The sequence below is a fragment of the Papilio polytes genome, unplaced genomic scaffold (assembly GCF_000836215.1).
Source record: "Papilio polytes unplaced genomic scaffold, Ppol_1.0 DF823731.1, whole genome shotgun sequence".
Lineage (NCBI taxonomy): Eukaryota > Metazoa > Arthropoda > Insecta > Lepidoptera > Papilionidae > Papilio > Papilio polytes.
The window spans coordinates 2,623,992-2,642,873 of NW_013525473.1; the positions used below are offsets into that span (position 1 = coordinate 2,623,992).

At 31.1% G+C, this 18,882-nt stretch overlaps 4 protein-coding genes across 11 annotated transcripts in view; 2 read left to right on the plus strand and 2 right to left on the minus strand.

The window, feature by feature from the left end:
• Positions 1–251: 251 nt before the first annotated feature.
• On the plus strand, positions 252–2,874 carry LOC106103748 (thioredoxin domain-containing protein). The gene is made up of 6 exons (XM_013283602.1): positions 252–563; positions 806–991; positions 1,102–1,240; positions 1,641–1,802; positions 2,077–2,202; positions 2,438–2,874. Exons 1-6 carry the CDS (start codon positions 437–439, stop codon positions 2,634–2,636), a joined length of 939 nt encoding a protein of 312 aa, XP_013139056.1. The 5' UTR covers positions 252–436; the 3' UTR covers positions 2,637–2,874.
• Positions 2,780–4,793, minus strand: LOC106103747 (ELMO domain-containing protein 2). The gene is made up of 2 exons (XM_013283601.1): positions 4,175–4,793; positions 2,780–4,094 (listed from the first exon to the last, which is right to left on the minus strand). The coding sequence occupies exons 1-2, from the start codon at positions 4,691–4,693 to the stop codon at positions 3,672–3,674; spliced, it is 942 nt and encodes a 313-aa protein (XP_013139055.1). The 5' UTR covers positions 4,694–4,793; the 3' UTR covers positions 2,780–3,671.
• Positions 4,794–9,074: 4,281 nt separating this feature from the next.
• Positions 9,075–18,882, minus strand: part of LOC106103775 (glutamate-gated chloride channel) — a 12,262-nt gene continuing 2,454 nt past the window's right edge. The window contains exons 3-14 of one of the 8 annotated variants that reach the window (XM_013283642.1): positions 17,986–18,074; positions 16,990–17,054; positions 16,727–16,879; positions 16,422–16,572; positions 15,891–16,031; positions 15,339–15,413; positions 14,608–14,760; positions 14,225–14,377; positions 13,555–13,769; positions 10,982–10,984; positions 10,691–10,801; positions 9,075–10,429 (exon numbers count right to left, since the gene is read on the minus strand). In XM_013283642.1, the coding sequence (XP_013139096.1) occupies positions 10,283–10,429; positions 10,691–10,801; positions 10,982–10,984; positions 13,555–13,769; positions 14,225–14,377; positions 14,608–14,760; positions 15,339–15,413; positions 15,891–16,031; positions 16,422–16,572; positions 16,727–16,879; positions 16,990–17,054; positions 17,986–18,074 (1,456 nt within the window). In that variant the 3' untranslated portion in view covers positions 9,075–10,282. Of the gene's footprint in view, positions 10,430–10,690; positions 10,814–10,981; positions 11,172–12,780; positions 12,832–13,554; positions 13,770–14,224; positions 14,378–14,607; positions 14,761–15,338; positions 15,414–15,890; positions 16,032–16,421; positions 16,573–16,726; positions 16,880–16,989; positions 17,055–17,985; positions 18,075–18,882 lie in introns of those variants that run through there. The other 7 variants (XM_013283643.1, XM_013283644.1, XM_013283649.1 and 4 more) reach the window with 7 other exon arrangements.
• The window catches only part of LOC106103777, a 38,928-nt gene continuing 31,139 nt past the window's right edge, over positions 11,094–18,882 (plus strand). The window contains exon 1 of the transcript XR_001225634.1: positions 11,094–11,277. The gene's annotated coding sequence lies outside the window, so the exon portion shown is untranslated. The remainder of the gene's footprint in view (positions 11,278–18,882) is intronic.

The following is an 18,882-nucleotide window of genomic DNA, read 5'->3' on the forward strand; positions in this document are numbered from 1 at the left end:
ATTGATACGAAATTGATATTGTTAGTATGAGCTACTCATAATAAGATGTGGCATGAGAGAAAGAATTAGCAGAAACGCGTTAAAATCACATCATCGTTAAATGTACATGTATTTTAAGCGTTCGGAGAAAATCGACCATACCATGACTCGAAAGAATTTAACGTTGGTTTTGTTCGTCTCGATCTCGACCTATTCGACTTAATTTTGACTTTGACATAGTTAAAATGTGTCAATATCATTTTATAAACTCTTTGGATGTCATCAGAACAGCTGTCACTGTCGTCTTCAAATTTATTCACGTCTGTAATTTGATAGAAAGTTTATTTTGTAGTGCATTCTCGCTTTATTTCTTTATCTCTGTCCAGTTTTATCATGTTTATACTAAGTAATAAGTATTAAGGTTATTAAGGGCATTTAACATAAGCAGGAGTTCAAGATGGCATTAAAATTTTTATTCATACTCCTTGTGTGCACTTGGTCTGTTTATGCCGATTTACAGAATGTAAGCGACGAAGAGTTGCTATCGTTTATCAAAGAAAAAGAGAAGCTTATTGTCTTATTCTGTAAGTACAAGAAATGTTATTTTCAACCGATTTTAAGTGGCCGATGCAAAAGCTAACCTTATCCAACGACCACGGCTGTCTATAACACACGGATTCTCTATAACAACTTGTATTTCTTATTAGTTACCTTCTTATTACTAACCTTCAGTGTAAATATTCAGTCTTTCTCTTTAATTTTTACTTTATACAATTTCAGCATGTAATATAGTCTAAAACTCACAAAGTTCTATTTTTTCTTTCAGCTAAGGCAAATTGTCCCTCATGTGATAAGTTTGAACAGCTGTTAGATAGTTTAAATGTGGATTTTAAAAAGCACCTCGAAGCATTTACAGTGAAGACAGAAAATAGTCATTTAGTTCGTTTGTACAGTCCTAGTAAAGAGCCTGCTGTAGTATTCTTTAGACATGGTGTTCCTTTGTTATACAGTGGTAAGCAATAGTTTAATACTAAAAAAAATACTTTTGTAATACGTGTGGTGATGTATATAATATTATATGGGTCCTCTGATGAAGTATGTATATTTTTTAATATATTACAGGAGAACCAGAAGAAAGTGAATTGTATGGATTCTTTGAAAAAAATCAGTCTCCAGCTGTCAAGGAGCTTACAGATAAAATATTTGAGCACATGACTCAAGCAGCTACTGGAGCAACAACTGGAGATTGGTTTGTTATGTTGTAAGTCAAGTTTTTTTACTTCTTAAACTTTAACGGCCTTATGTGGCTTTTATAGCTGCAATTATTACGGTTGTTCCCAAACTATTTTCTTAAAGGCTGCTTTTAAAATGGTTCAATTTGAGGAGAACCTTTTGCTACATTTCTTCTACAATTTGTAACCCTTTACCTTATTCCTTTCCATTCCCATACACATCAGGCTTTCTGTGGTTTCTTGGCAGATTTACATACATGTATGTAAGTTAAAAAACTGAACTGAAATGAAATAACATACATTTTTTTAACTTCATCAGTTTTTTACTAATAATTAAAACACAACTCTGTATAAAGAAATAAAATATTTGTCACATGTTTCATAACAATCTGAAATCTGTTTTTTGTTGTAAATCATTTTTTATTTCAGCTATGGTGCATCATGTGTGGAGTGTCAAAGGTTGCATGCAGTATGGGAGAGTGTGGGCGCCACTCTGCGTAACCGTATAAATGTTGCGCGTGTTGATGCCAACTTGGCAGGTTTGAATACAGCAAAACGGTTTAAGATATCTAAGTTACCATCATTCTTATTGTAAGTTTGAGTATTATGTATTTTATGTAACTCACTGCATATAAGTACCAATAGTATATAACTTCAGAATCAAAAATGAATTATATATCTCATTTCGAAAATTCGTGAATTTTTTATATTGTAACATTAGTATGTAAAGTACTACACATCAGCCAGCTGGTGTATACTTTTGTGTGTTAAATTTTGTGATGTGTTAATATTAATTAAAATTTCAAAATTGAGTATACCAATAACCATTGAGTACTTTGCTATATTGGGACTGTTTTTGTTGCAGCTTCCGATTAGGAAAAGTCTACAGATATGACTTACCAAAGAATGATGTCAAATCATTTGTTTCATTTGCACAAGATTGGTACAAAAATGCTAAAGCTGAAGTAGTCCCTCTTCTTGCATCACCTTTGTAAGTATAGATAAGTGGATTTGACATGAGGGTATTTATATGAAGGATGATATCTCATTCCGTGCATCACCTCTGTTGATTATGTCTATTTACAGTGGCCGCTTCCCTTTTTTGCCAAATTTCTGGTGGACACTTGATTGATTGTTGCTTATTACTATAATAAAACTAAAGTAAATTGTATGCCTATAAGGCAATCCCTCTAACACAGTTTCTTATGTATTAATCTTTGTTACAGTGATGAAGTTGTGGATTGGTCAGTTGATATGCTGAAATTCAGCATTGCTTTTGGATTGGATATATTAACAAAATACCCATGGATATGGCAAATTGGATTAGCAGGATTTGGCTTAGTTGCTATTACTGCATTGATAGCTCTAGTAAAGGCCAGAAAACCAAAGCCAAAAGAAGTTAAAAAAGATAAAAAGAGTAAATAAAATCGCTTGATTTGTTATTCACAATTTTTAGCTGTAAAAGCAATAATTCCTATTGATCTCTCTGATTTACTTTAACAATAGGAAACAAAAATTAAGATGCATTCCTTTATTTGTGGTAATTTTTAATTTGTATAAGAGATCCGTCCTAGCTTTTTAAATGACTCTGTCACTGGTGCTTTGGTTTTGAATATGAATTATATATTTTGTAATTTTATACGAAAATAAAATATGTACAATATTCATTTTTTTCCCTATTTTTAAAATAATTTTCACTAAGAACATTTACTACAGGAGGTTATAAAGATTTATATTGAGTTATTACTATAGAATGTGTGTTTTTATAAAAACACAAAGTAACAAAACATGGTCATAATTCAAAGGTAAAATTTTGTGATTTCACTTGCTTAGCTTCAATCTAAATAATTTTGTTTTAATTCCTTAGCATTTCTAAAATAGCTCATGTAGGTCCATTGAGTTAGATTTTTAATAGAGAATTTGTTTTTTTTTTACTTGTTGAAATATAAACCAATTTACAATGGACGGCTTCTTTGTAGGTTGGGTTTATTGATCTAAAATAAAATAAAAAACGATGTTTTAAGTGTATATTTCAAAATCCATTGTGCATTCTCATAAGCCGTAAATTATTGAAAATCTATATAATTGTGCTTAAAAAAAATATTTACAATATAATCTTCAGTTATTGCTTAGACTGTGTGTGTACAATAAAAATAAAACAAGTGAAATAAATTTCAATTAGTCTGGGAAGTAGTAACAGTAAAAATATTTCCTAAGTAGAGAAAATATGAATTGCTGTGAAATATTTCAGAAAAGCAAGCTTCCCACTCAATATTCATTTGTAATAAATAGTTTTGTCTTGTAATATAATTATGTAAAAGAGTCATGTTTTTGCACACTATCACTAAAAGAAAGAGCTTGTCCACAGAGTTTAAGGATTAATATTCCTTGGACTCAGTGTCACATGTAAATTTTACTAAAATTTTAAATGCAAATAATAAATAAGACTAGACTAAATAATTATATAGTGTCAACTTCTACTTTTATTCTAAAAACAGATGCAGGGTCGGCCAATTCACTGCGAACTGCAATTTCAAATTTCTTAAAAATCATTGAAAATTCCATAATATTTTCTGGTTTAGATTCAATCCACATCTTATCAAATTCATAAAATAAATAACAATAAAACTTGTGAAATAAATGTATGCTTGGTAAACATCGCTTTTCATTAAACATGTATGTCTTTGCAGAACCATCTTTTAATAGATAGTAAGCCATTGAAGTTATATTAATACCAACAATTGCAAAAGTATAGCCATATGTTGGATGAAGTGAATGACTTAACACATGACTTGATATTTCCTGATACTCTGTAGCAAAAAATAGAAGATTTTCAAGTCCTAACATTCCCATTCCTCGAAAATCAGTCTTGGGATCATCACCCTGAAAAAAAAGGTAAAAACAATCATCAGCTGTAAAGTATGTGAGTTATTAATAGTATGTGAGTTAAGCAAATAACTAACCTGAAATCCTATATGTTGCCATTGTTTAGTAACTCTACTCTCCAGTGGTGTATCAGGCACCAAAAGGGACCACAATTTTAACAGCTTTTCTTCATGCAATTCATTATTACTATCAAATTGAACTGTTCGAAGATCCTCCACATCATCTAATAGACTTCTGTAACTCCAAATTTGCTCTAAACACCGTCTAAAAGAGGTGACAAACGATGTATGAAGCTTCGGGTTGATTTTTTTGACTCTCAATATAATTGATATGGACGGGTCTAAAATATCTCGAAAGTTGGCTGGAACGAAAGTCTTCTCCAAAACTGTGGAATCCAAATAAGAAATTACTTCTTTTACATTTTGTGTTCGTGAAAGCATTAAAGACTTCTCAATATTGCACGTTCTTGCAGCTCCAGATTTATCTCCATAACAAATTCGTTGTAATTCACACAAACGCGTCGTTTTACGAAAGAACCATTTGATGAAAGGCCTCAGATACCATTCTAATATCGACCATAGATTTAAAAATATCATTTCTGTAGCTACTATATAACATGCCTTTGTGTTTTTAGAGTATATATTCGAAATCCGTTGCAATAAATATTGAAGCTAAAGTATATTGCAATTTGCAATTTGAAATTATAGAATTAATAAAGCCGTCAAAGTAAATGTCAAAATGACATTGATTTTTTTTAAGGAAATAGACTGGTTACGAGTCTATTAAGCCAAATAACGATGACATAAATTAATAAATGACCACAAACCATTAATGTGTTTACTTCAGTGAAACCAAGTCTCAATTAAATGTTTTTTTAGTCTGTACATGATTTTTTTTAATATAAGGTGACAAACGAGCAAGCGACCACCTGAATCCGCCAAAATGGCGAAGCGACCGCTGGTTATAGACATCTGCAATTGCAGATGCGTTGCCTACCCTTAATGGACGGAAGAGGAGACGCACATAAAGAGGATATTTCCTCTTCCTATGTCTCTCCTCCGCCGTCAAATACGTTTTCCCTTCCCATCCTTTCCTTATAAGAAAAAGGTGGTAAGACAAAGGGACTTTAATTAGGCCTTCGGCACCACACTCATCAGCGGAATTAATTTATGTGTCAAGTTACCCAAAATTTCAATTAACATCCTTTTACTAGAAAAGTTTTTAACTTGTGGACTTCCATCTATATATTTTTATACATCATTTAACTTCATATTAATAATGTATTGTATAGAACTTTTATTAACTATTAAGGCTCAATAAAAGAAACGTCATATGGTTAGAATTTGTGTATTATTTGAAAATTGTAATTAATAAATTTTACAATAAAAATATTTACAATGCCACAATATAAACCTTTGATCGCATTACCTATTAATTTTATATACAGTTGCGACGCGTGCCAAAAAAATTAAAAACATACTACTTTTAAATATATTCTCATTGCACCCATTTTACTTATACCACTGGAAACTAAATTGCTTAGGCATATCAATGTGGATTAATTTAACATGACTGTTTTCCACTATACTTTAACATATTGAATTTTATGAATAATATTTTTTTAACTACTTCAAACTTCATGATTTTTTACATATCGCAAGCTTCACTTGTCGCTTTCTAGCTCAATTACCAATAACATTACGTTGCTTTACTATAATATTTATATAAAAAATTATACAGACTAGTTTAAAATACTAGAGTAACACTTGTTTTTCATGTTATATGTAAAGCTGACAGAAAGTCATAATTTTCAGAACTATATAAAAAATAAACATGTAGATTCGAATCTTCATCGAGGCATTCTAAAAATGTACTGATAAAATTATATAACCACAAAAAAAATATAATCTCAAAGTTAACGCAAACAAAAATGTAATAATTCCGAGGATTTACTGCGTGTATATTATCTCACTAATGTCTTTTCAAGTTTTATCTAAACAATGCTTAATGTACTTATGTTTACTTATGCTATAAATTATAATAATGGTCACTAAATCATTTTATTCATATGAACACTACTCGTGCACAATAACATGAGATATACTGAAAACAAGAGCAAACGCGAGTGCATTAAACTACGCGTGTAATGTTACGAACGGCTTTAAATAGTAACAAGCCGAGGCATAGGATTTTATTTAAGTTTTACTATATATTTTGGCTATGTCAATGAAGTTTTTGCTGAGATGGAGATACCAAATATGCGCAAATACACGGGTTTTTAGATTTCATATAATACTGTTTTATCGGATTCAAAATACATATCCGAAGGGAATGTTAATGAACAATAATTTTGACATTAAATTTTGTTTTGTACATTATGTTACTATGTTTTGAAAATCAATTTTAAGGAAACCAAAAGCTCAATATATATTCAAATCAATACCAAGTTAAACAAATGGTTTTCTATTTTATTAACATGAACTAAATAAGATCCAGTTACATAATAGTTTTTATTATAAACTATTACCTAAACTGTGGCTTAGTGTAGATTTCTCATTCAAAATCTACTCTAAGGTACTTTCTGAATGAATCTCAGTGAGTGCAACTCTGCGTGCGGCAGTAAGTCGGAATTAGTAAATAATTTTGTGTTAAAGAAAAAAATCGCCTTACAGCTTTACAATTTTGCTCTTGATTAATCAGCTTATGCAGGAATTTAAACAATCTATTATAATTTTAAGGAATACTCAATTATTATTATTTACAACGGGACGGACAGCCAAACAAATTTGGTACAAAAATTACGCTTGTGTCCCTCACACAACTAACCTTACAAGTGTTTTGAATAGGTTTAAATTTTATAATAACAAAAAGTTACAATATACGTATATCTTATCGCTTATTACGCCAAATAAAATAATTACATAAATTTCTAAATACTTATATTATGAACACTATATAAAATTTATTTTAAGGCAATTTTTAATATTCAAACAATTATGTAATAAAATTAGCTTATGAATTCCATGTAACATACGTATTTATTTTAACAAAATTGAATAACAATCCGACTATATTATGACTATTTAATTGTCTATTTAAAAGTTAGGATCTTTTGCGTCCTTTGTTTTGCAAATACAGTTTTGATCATTATTAACACGAAGTTTTAAGAATAGTACAAAATAATAACGTGTTTTTTTTTAATTTTGAGATAATTTTATGTCGTTAAAGAGGTATTTATGATGTATCAATGTATATTTTAACTAGAATAACAATTCGATATAGAAATTAAATATATCTAAGAAAAATTCAACAGATAATAGCAATAATTTAGTTATTTATTTCTTATAAAGCGAATGATATGTTTATAATCTTACATTCGAATACATAGATAATATAAAACAACATCGATTAAAGTATATTATCACTTTTATAACATAAGGGAATGATTTCTATTCTATTAAAGGTAACATATAATAAACTTTGAAAAACATTCTCAACATGGATAATTAAACATAAGATTGAATTACTTTTCAATAAATAAAATCTTTATTATTTGGCGATGGAGCTTCGCTCGTCTAGATTTCATTTTTTCTGACATTAAAACTGTAAAATAAATCTAAAATAGCTTTTAAATTGTTTAATAACATGAGGCAATGGATTTGTATTAACTTTGTACTTAATAATATTAATTTGTCATCGATACGGATTTTCTTTGTACACAAAATAGTTACAATTTTAGAATATAATTTTCAGTTACATTTAATTTTGCAATGTTCTTTTCACTTTCACGCAAAGGGAAATGTTTAATTCTCTATTACAAAAGAGTATTCTCTAATTTAATGTACTTAAAATCATTATGGATTTTAATCGTACAAAAAGCTAAGCATACAAATACATTTCACTTAGTTTAAAGCGGTATATTAGGTACACATAAATCACTTAACACAATAAAATCATTGGTACACATAATCACGATATATAAAGTATACAATTTATGTTCAAAGCACAGCCAAGACGTGTTGTATTCTTATACAATACAATTAACTATACTTTACATTTATATTTAAATATAATTACTTTTCGAAACAGTTGACACCTTGGTCCGCGTATTAAGCAAAAGGCATAAGTCGATGGTTTTATATGGATTACAAATACATGACGATATATATAGTTATAACAAGGCAGCATTATGGGCTAATTGCCCATATTGAATTGCTTTCTCGGAATAACAAACACTTACCACAATTCATCACATGCCTTTTATGAGAAAATACTTCACAATTTTTATTTCATTGATGTTAATTAAAATACTTACTACAATTACTAGACACAAACTTTATTTCGTCGTTAGCTGAGAGCGCTTGTCTGCGTAGGCGCTAAGCTGGAGGAAAACACTTGTAGTGTGATTTGCGCAGAGTTTCGTCCGATGTTGCAAACCGATATAAAGTTTGGTTGCTATCATGAAATTGTTAAAAAACTTGTACATTTCTGGCTCTTTCTATTATCTTTATGTTATGTACTTATCTATACTCAGATTTATGACCATTGTATGTGATCGTCGCAGTTCTAAGTATTATTCTTAACAAAATCATTTTACAATCTTTACCGGCAATTCCAAATGCTTTGAACACTATGTTTTATTTGCTAACATTTCTATAAATTATAAGGAGCTAATAAAATCAATCGAACTAAAATTAAAGCAACGTGTAAAATATTTGATTAAATCAATAAAAAAACATTTAAACGGTAACACTGTTTTAAGGTATATTTCTTACAACAAAAAGACAAAGCCTTTTTATTCTGGGAATATTCACTAATGAGCGAAATTAAAAAATACAATAATAATATACACGTCTTTGCTGAAGGTATAGTATTTTATATTTCTGTAGGGTTGCCATTTACAATTAAATATGTCCTTTTGTAAAAAAGTATTCGTGTTATTAGAATTTTATTTTTGAAACCAATCATTATTTTATAAATGAATAAAAGTAAAAATCCAACCTCTAAAATATATTTTTTCAAATTGAAGTACTAAGTGAATACAAGAGAGTTATATTTTATGCCAAAACATTTTCTTTATACATATTTGAAAGGCCCTTACATCTACAATACCTACAGTTAATATCAGGACATTAGGTATCTGTTGGCAGTTAAATTGGTTTCACATACACACCCCAATATGGTGCCCCCATTCATGACACTTTTCCCTGAATAAAAAATTTCATTGATTTCTGCTAGATGTGAATGCTAGATGTGAATGCTGGACATTATTATTAACTACTTGGGATTTGGTAACAAATGACGCTCGGATCGCAGATATTTATGGATTAAACAAAACAAAACGGCAACAAGTGATTTGGGTGGCAACATTTAACAATTCAGTGTCCTATTTGAAGTATATCAGACTTTACAGATATAATTACATTTTGAGCTTTATAATCTACATCTAATTGAATACATTCTTTAATATAGCTTCACTTCTATAAAGCAACTTTTAAATAATACACGAAACAATAGATCACAACGAACGTGATTATAATAGAATGAATGATCTACATATCTAAAGTGATTTGTCTATGGCATATAAAATTTATAACGTATTTCTACTCTTATTCTATGATCTATGAGCATGAGAGATTTTTCATAATAATTGGACTGTTTTAAGATTTGAAATAGATTTATTTTTAAATGTTATTTACGATGTCGGTTTTATCGCATTCCGACCTTAATGTTCTATCCTTGTCTAATTCATCACAACGTAATTGAGAATAAATTTCTTTGTGTTTGATCCCTCTTTAGTCTCTCTTATATTGTATTTAAGTATTCATCGTCACGTTTTTCTCTAACGTCCATCGATAAGAACATTTTAAAACCTATTTCAAAACTCGTAGAAAAATCTCAGGCATTATCATATCCATCAACTTTAAGCTGCAACTGTAGTCTTTTGCACTAATTTATATTCACTTAAAACTATATTATTGACTTAAATATCTTAAACAATGTCAATCACAATTTCTTATTTAATATTGAAATTCATCAAAAATATCTCGTTAGGTATCGCGTGTGGTTTAGCTTCTCTTCGTACTTACGTAGCCGTGACGAAAGTAAGGAATACAAAATATGTAGAGACTAAAAATTGTCCACTTTATAAAAGCAATTTGCAGCGGGTAGCGGAAAAGGCGGCATTAAGAGAAGGCTTTGTAGTGAATGAAGAAGAAGATAAGAAAGACCGCGTACGCAGTGGGGAAGGTGATGCGAGCGATCACATCGATGGTCTTCGCTACGCGGATCGGGTGAGGAGGCTCTTTTTTGCGGACCTGGACGAAACATGGCTGAAAGAAATTAATTTGCAAATGAATGATGGCCGCGAAACAAAAAATACATCCTATGGAATAACAATCTACGAAATAACGAAACTAATATTCGTGTGAGTTGTGTAATCTGAATTCACGGTAATATTTACTGGAGTGTAGAACTGAATTTCGTTGTAAGAAGCCGATGAGTTGAGAAATAAAAAGTTTATTTGTGACTAAAGCGGTTTTATGTGGGTGTGAGTGTCGTTCGAGTGATAACTGAATAGGTGGTATTCTTACCTCGGCCACTCCGCCGTTGTTGGCGGTGTGCGTACAGGAACCGGGCGGGCCCGCGCACGTCGCGCAAGACACGAGATCGGCAGCGCCCGTCGACTCACGCTTTTTGTCACCCTGAGATAATGGCTACAGTAAAATTAACTTTTCTACCGTTAATAAAAAATCCAGTGAATTCTATAATGGAAGAAATGAACTATTCTATGGTAATGTCAAAATTTAGATATTTTTGTAGAATTCAATTGTACTTATAAATTCATTTATAGTCTAATGGTAGTGGAAACATGTGCTACTTACAGGCTGTGACGATCCGAAGAGGCATTGAAATGAAAATGATTCGTTAGTTTATTGTGATACAGAACAAAGATGGAATGCAGTTGGCTAATGCTCGGGGCGAGTGGTCAGAGACAGTGACGTCACTTACAGCGCCGCCGGGCTCCGGCTCGGGCGGATCGGACTTTGCCCAATGGAGGAATGCCATCGCCTCCTAGTCAATGAAAATATTACTATAATATCGCGAAGCTCAACTTTCTTATCATTATCGTGATCTGCAGAAGCTTCGCTGAGTTACGACTTAAGCTCTTCAATCCATAGTAAGTAAAACTAACTCCTTAATTTTTATTTCGCATTTCTCTTTTGGGGACGACAAATACGCAGAAGTATGCTTGCGTTTTAATTTGCCTGCCTTTTTTAAAAACCGTAGTTAAAGCTAAAGCTGAAAATCTATTTTAAACTACCACTATAATAAAAAAAGTTGTACAGTAATGCCACTATGAGGTTCTCCGAATGTTTTAAAATAATTATATTTAATCATTATTGTTTTCTTCTAGAACTCTCTGCGTTATTAGAAGTGACGTATATAATGATGTAGCGTTTGATATAATGTACTGAACTAAACATGCAACGTATGCAATAGGGGTACAGGAAAAATTAATACAATGTTTTAGCAAGTTTAGATAGAAATGTGGGAATACTGTACAAATTAGTTCAAAATTTTCTTAAACTGCTTGTGATTGGCAAAAATATCTAAATTGGGTATACTTTGTATTGTCCAACTGCAAAACTAGGGCGGGGAAGTTACGTATTATCATACGAAATTATTTAAATGAATATAATTTTAATTGGTTTGTTTCTTTTTTTTTATGATTTGAATAATCATAAAATTGAATTATTTACCTTAAATTTGCTTTCAGTGGGACAGTACATATTTGTGATATACAAATTACTGCAATACCTTACATCCAATTTACTTACTTTAAAAATAATTTGGAAAAAACACGACAAAATTAAACATTCGCAAAGACAAAAATACGACTTGTTTTTGGCGGAATTTTTGTCAATTACATTGTATTTTTGTCAATGCTGATAAAAGCAAATGGTAAAAAAAACACTACTTAAAATCTAACAACAGACTGGAACTTTTCACCATTTGAAGGCATTTGTTAATAAAACTTCCCATGTTTTCGAAACTACAGCATGCTAGATACAATACTTGTTATTTAAATAATGTGGTACTGAAGTACTGAAATCTGTTATATTTCTTTATTGTTATTTCAGGGGTGCACTATTTCTGTATAACTGCGACGGATATTTTCACTACATATTATTTTCTTTAGACTTTTATAAATTGCTACTAAGCATGCTTACTTTAAATGTTGATAGTGCTTTTCTTCTATATTCATAAGAATCAGATCTAATTATTAAATTAATAAATATAGTAATTCTGAAAATATATTTAAAGAAGGAATTAAAAAACACATTTCAGATTGAACAACATTACTACAACGTTTATGAAGACGTCTAAAAACAAAAACCTTTTTTAAATAGCCGATAAAGTTTTATTAAATATTTTACCATTATAGTAGCATTCGTTTTAACACCAAAAGAAAAAAATTCGTAAAACTACCGAATCTAGAATAGTAAATTTAAATAATATTTTTTTTAACTAACCAACAAAACAATTTATTGATTTTTTTAACAACCAATCCATTCGCTCGATTATACAGATAATAAATATACAAAGTATACATGTAACATAAGAAATATAACAGTGTCAATTCCGGAAGGTGCCAATGAGAATGGCGAATGTTTCTTACCAAAGGGCTGGCCAGTATAATGCCAATTCTGCTCAGAACTGCGGGCAGTCGCTGTGAACACATTATAGACGATTTGTTCACTCGTGACAAATGCTCTACCGTACCGGTGCACTCCAGTGAACACAGACTATTGTTGTGGCCAGATACGACAAATGTAACGTTAGAATTTTTTCGTACTCGCATTCTTTGCAATGTTTTCTATTTCAAACACAAAAAATGTATAAACAAAAATTAAAAATGGCCACACCAAATAGTCATAGATTTTTAGTGATGTGTTCGCTAATGAAAATCGAATAATTCCTGATGTGACAAGAAAGAGTTAAATATAAATATCATGCACATTTAAAAATAGTTGAAATCATGCTTTTAAATTCAGTGAAAAAGTAAATTGAATTACATGCTAATTGGTGATAGAAAGAAAACATTGCAAAGAGTATAAGTAATAAATATCCACCGAGAAAAATTATGCAAATACATCAAGTATTCTTAATATTTTTTGGTCAACATCAAAAAGTGCTGTCTTATTCAAAAAAATTGAATAACAAACAACATGAAAAACATATAACATTTATATATTAGATTACATTTTTAAATGTACAGGAAAAAAAGAAATGGAGAATTTACAAAGATTTAAAACATTTAGATATATTTTAAAGCAGTTATATGCACATTTAGTTTAATCAATTGCAGATTAAAGCTATAAAGGGATTTTTAATGCTTAGAAAGTGCTTTGCAATAACAGATTAATAAAATAAACACATCGAGGAATTTTACCTGGGTGACAGGATTCTCTCCTGGTCGATAAACAACGTTATGCAGGGGCCTTTTCCTGCCTACGTAGTTGACGCAGACAAACTCTAGCAGCGATGCGTAGATGAAGCACATACAAACTCCATCCCATACATTCATCGCTGTGAGATTTGACACGACGGGCAACGTTGATCGGAAACCGTTGGATGTTGTGAAAAAGTTCAACATTGTGGTCACCCCTGTGTTCCGGATAAACATTGTTTTAACACCATTTTATAGTTATATGACAAAGAAATGCCGAACTTTTCACCCAATATAATATAGCTAGTAAAAGCACTGAGAAATTTAAGGAAAAAAAACACTGGCATAGCAGAGTTATTTTTAGTTTTTTTTTTATTAGACGTAAAGTTATGCATTTTTGATCGATTCCTGATTATAATGAACCAATTAAACTTGTTAAAATCTGCAAATATTTTAAATCCATGCAAGCAATATATTTGTAATTAATACATCTACAAATAATATTAAAACTAACAATAAGGAAGCGTAAAAGAAAGTAAGATGTTGATAGTGTTATGCTGGAATTATTACGGGCGTTATAAAAAGTTGAAGAATTCCAAGGGAAAATAATGGATTTGATACTATTCTGATGATTAAAACAAAAAAAAAACGCGCAACAAAAAAAGAGACCAACCTATCATTACTCTAGCGGGCACTGCATTCCATTCCAGCCAAAAAGTAATAAAGGATGATGTCACCAAAATAATTCCCGGAATGAAAACTGTGGTAAAGTAAAATGATCTATCTCGTGTGAAGATGAGATCCACTTTCAGACAGCTGTAATTACCTAAAAATATTAAGCATTATCTAAATAGAAAGTGAAAATGTACTAAAACTACGCTGCGAGTGATCGTTGACAGTGAACGTACTGTCAATAGTAAGGGTAACCTGCAAAAGGAAAGTATTAGCGTGTCATGTTTACAGCCCCAGCCACATCTAAACAGAAAGAAAGAGACAGACAGAGAGTAGAGATGCAATATGCAAGACCGAGAACAATGATATCGCCGGCCATTTTACCTATCATGGAACGGGCCGGCACAGCGTTCCATTCCAGCCAGAATGTGATGAAAGAGGAGGTCACCAGAATTATTCCAGGAATAAACACTGTGGTAAAGTAGAACGCTCGGTCTCTGGTGAAAATTAGATCCACCTTTAGACAGCTGTAGTTACCTGTGAAGTTATAATTTAACGTAAAGTTGGAAAATGGGCTAAAGTTGTTATAAGTTTGCTAAATTTAGAAATATTAGTTGTGTATTAAAAAAAATGTAACGTAGTAATATAAACTAATTCCAAATAACTCCGTTCAGTGGCCTTGTACAACGGAAAGTTATTGCTATATACAAGAACTACACAAAAACTAATAGATATGTAAATCAATCAACATTCCGTATGTAAGAGTAACGCGTGTTGTGTTTCTTCAGTATTCTCGAGCGCATACTCCTAAGTGTCAATTTTACTTTTCAATAAACAAACAGACAAACTATACCACGTGCAATGACACAACATCGTGCATAGGAATCACTAAAACAGATGATAATTTGTTAAAAATAAGTTGGAATGTCCATGAGAGTGAATAATGGAACAGCACTGGTACATACTGAAGTATAATCTTGCCAGTTTTAGTTTTACGCTATTTAATTTTAAATCACACAACAGCGCATTTACTCACACATAAGCGGTGAAATAGATTATTTTTTTAAAATTTCCGCATCGGACAGAATGTGTTTTGTCCAATGCTATTCAAGTACCTTGCTCCTCAAAGCGTCTCTGGCAAAGATTACATGTCAGCTCTTCATCGTCCTCGTAAAGTGAAATACCGTCAGCTGCTTGCAAAGACGTTAACAGATTCTTACATTCTATTCTACATTATTATTTTGAAACAGTTAAATAGCAACAAGACACTAGACTAGTGTTACTGATAAACATTACTATGACAACTTGCTACCATGCAGATGAAATAATTCATTTAGCTGATTCCTTAAGAAACTTTATGGTAAAGCCTTTAAACAGTCAAACGCCTAACACACAACTAGCTCTCACGTTACTACTTAAACAAATGAAGTTAACAGATCAACCTGTGACACAAATCAAGACCAAGCTGAAAAGAGTTAATCAGAATGTCTAAGTTAAAATGATCCCTTTTTCTCCTTCCTTGTGCAAAGTATAAGTGTGTGCTTTAAACAAAAAAAAAGGTCATGGGATGAATATTCTAAGGTACTCCGATATAACAAAAAAAAAAATAAAAAAAAAATAATGTTGTGTAAGCAACTGTAATATTAAAGTTAAAAATAGTACTTTACCTCTCCAGCTCGCCTTAATCGGACAGGGAATGGTTTGGTTTTGTATAAGATATGCATTGAGAGTTGTTAGCGACGGAGACTTTCGTAGAGTATCTTCATCATTCTTCCACACGTAAGTAATGGCAGATTGCTCGTACGATACTGGAATTAAAAAGAAAATTTAAAACAAGTAAGTAGCGTTTTAGTTACATAATTATACGAATTAAATTCTTTAATCTTCAGTCGGAATATATCAATATAAATAAATAAATATAATCAATATAAATAAATTTTAAATGTTTTTACCTTCTCAAATATTCTAATCCTAATTCTAAGGCTACGAGTACATTAAATACAGTCTCTAACATTATAAGATACAATAGCGTTATTGCTAATAACATTCTTTATTATTTATTTATATGACATTCAGTTACTTACAGGTCTTGTATTTTAGCCTAGTTATCATTTTTACATTTAAAATATGCTTACTAGCAGCTAATTTTGTTATCTCATGTAAAAATAATTTATAAAAAAACATGAAAGTTTACTCACTACTTTCTAAAGCAAATGAACACAATGGGTCATCAAATGGAAATATGTTGAGCCGCCCCTGACAGGACAAAATAAGATGCCGTCGCATTAAATAGTTGATTGTACCATTGCGGTAAATTCTCAATGCAAAATGCATCGGTATTATTGGATCCTGAAATATAATAAAACACTAAAATGATATGTTCAAACACGTGTTATGAAAATATCATCGATTTATAAGCACGTATTAAACTACTATTGTTCTCAGACATACATTAATCTAATCAACTATTTATAGTGTAATATAACTGTTATAGTTCTCTGACCTTAAAATCACCGTGCATTATAAAATAAGTGTCCGGCAACCAGATGTCCTCATGGTGATGGATGGCATTTAAAAAGTCGTAATGAGATTGATTTGAGTAACGCAGTCGAGGATCGTACCACTGCTGCTGAAGAAGGAATTCAACCTCGTATTTCTGAAAGTATCAAACATCTTAGTAACAAATACAAATAGAAACATGAAACAATCAAAGCTAAGCAAACAATGATTACTGCGGAAAGAATTAGGGGAAGAAAAACAACTTACAAGGCTAGATTCGTCTGGAGATGCTAAACTAAGAAGTAGCACGCTAACATTTACGGTGAGGACACCTGAAAATCATAGAAATATGGTAGACTTTGTAGTATTTGATGTTATCCATTATCAATGTTTTAATTATAATACAAAGGGACTTGAGAAAGGAATAATTAAAATCAAACGCAACAAAATGTTGAAAGAATAGTTGGCTTTAAAAATAATCACAGTTAGCGTTGATAAGGATTTTTTTATTCATGCTTTGTTGAAGATTATTACAAACTGAAAGTAAGAAATAAAAATAATATTGCGACAAGATCAAAAATGGCTCTAATTCCGAGCACTTTCATGATACGGCAATTTTTTTAAGTGTGAAAAGACAGTTGTAATTGCAAAGCAATTTTTTTATTTGCGTTTTTTGTTTATGAAAAGAGAAAATCACATGTTTATAAGGCGCTTAAAAACATAAATTTTATAAAAAGTTCATCATTTAAACGTTTAAAATATACGTTTAGTTATTTCTTTTTTTATTAAATAGTTACTGTAATAAATAAAATAATAAAACGGTGCGTCTACATACAACATCAAATAGTGCTGAAAAAGACAAGTGATTGTGGATTATGCAGGAATTATCTAAAGCGAGATATCTTACTACAGTTGCTATAATATTCTTTACAAGTATCATTCGAGATTTGTGCAGTAAAAGTTGCAGTGATAGTAAACTCTAGAAGAATTTCTCTTTTCAAAAACATAAAACACAACACACCGCGATTGTGTGACCGCGGCCGGAGCGACGACAGTCCGACTTTATCATTCGTCAGACTGTCATTGGGCGATGTCAGACCACAACAAAAGTCTGGATCTGCAATATTTATTTCAAATTCTAGTACCACACATAAATACAGCCAATTACCTTTGCCTGCACCCACAGATAATTTACAAATTTTAGTAATACATGTTTTATGTAGTTATTTTTCTACAAGTTATAAGAGAAATGAGTATATTTACCATCTACTGGTGGCAGCAGTCTTTTGTCATAGCGGGAGTTTTTTAGTAGATTGTCCAGTATCTCTTTGTCCGACTTTCCCGCTGCAAAGCTGTAAAGTAATTTAAAATTGAGTGAGTGATTATTCATTAATAGACTAAGCATCACTTCTGTGGTAGATGATGAAATAGAATAAAAATATCTGAGAAGGGACTCTTAAAACCTCGTGATTGGATTGATTGCTATAGCTTTTAAAAAGTGACTTAGTTATAATTACTGACAGTAAAGATTAAATGGGGAAGTAAAAATATCTCAGCGCCAAGACTAATAACGTTGAGACTATAACACAGGTTGGTGTTTGGACTATATCGAAATACAATAAAAGATTTTACGACAACATTCGTCGTATTATGAGCACATGTTACGAATCTTGCAACTTTGTTTAATGTATAATAAACATTTGTATCTAAACGCAATGTAGTACTGTATGTAACATTCTTTTTACACTTGCCAATAGAAAGTGAAAAAATAAATGAAAGTTTAACATGACTTCACCGTTATCCAGTCATTTTCTAGATTTTTGTGCATAGTGAAAACATAAAGTATTTTTTTTCAAATGATAAACTATTTTTATCTAACAATGGTTGAAAGTACAACATTACAACTTAAATGTTTCTTATTATGTAGGTACACCATTGCAGTCCCGAGGTCTAGTTTAGTTAAAATAATTACTCCGACGAATAGAATCATAGAATCGGTTAGTTTTTACTACAACTGGTATTAAGTATAAATTTCAACATGATGAAAGCATAACGCTTGGGCGGTGCGGGTGCGGGAGGCTATAGGCTACAGTTGAGTTACATTCGCCTGGCCGCATCAGCGCGCCCCACATTCATCGCTTGTTTTATTATCTGTCATTG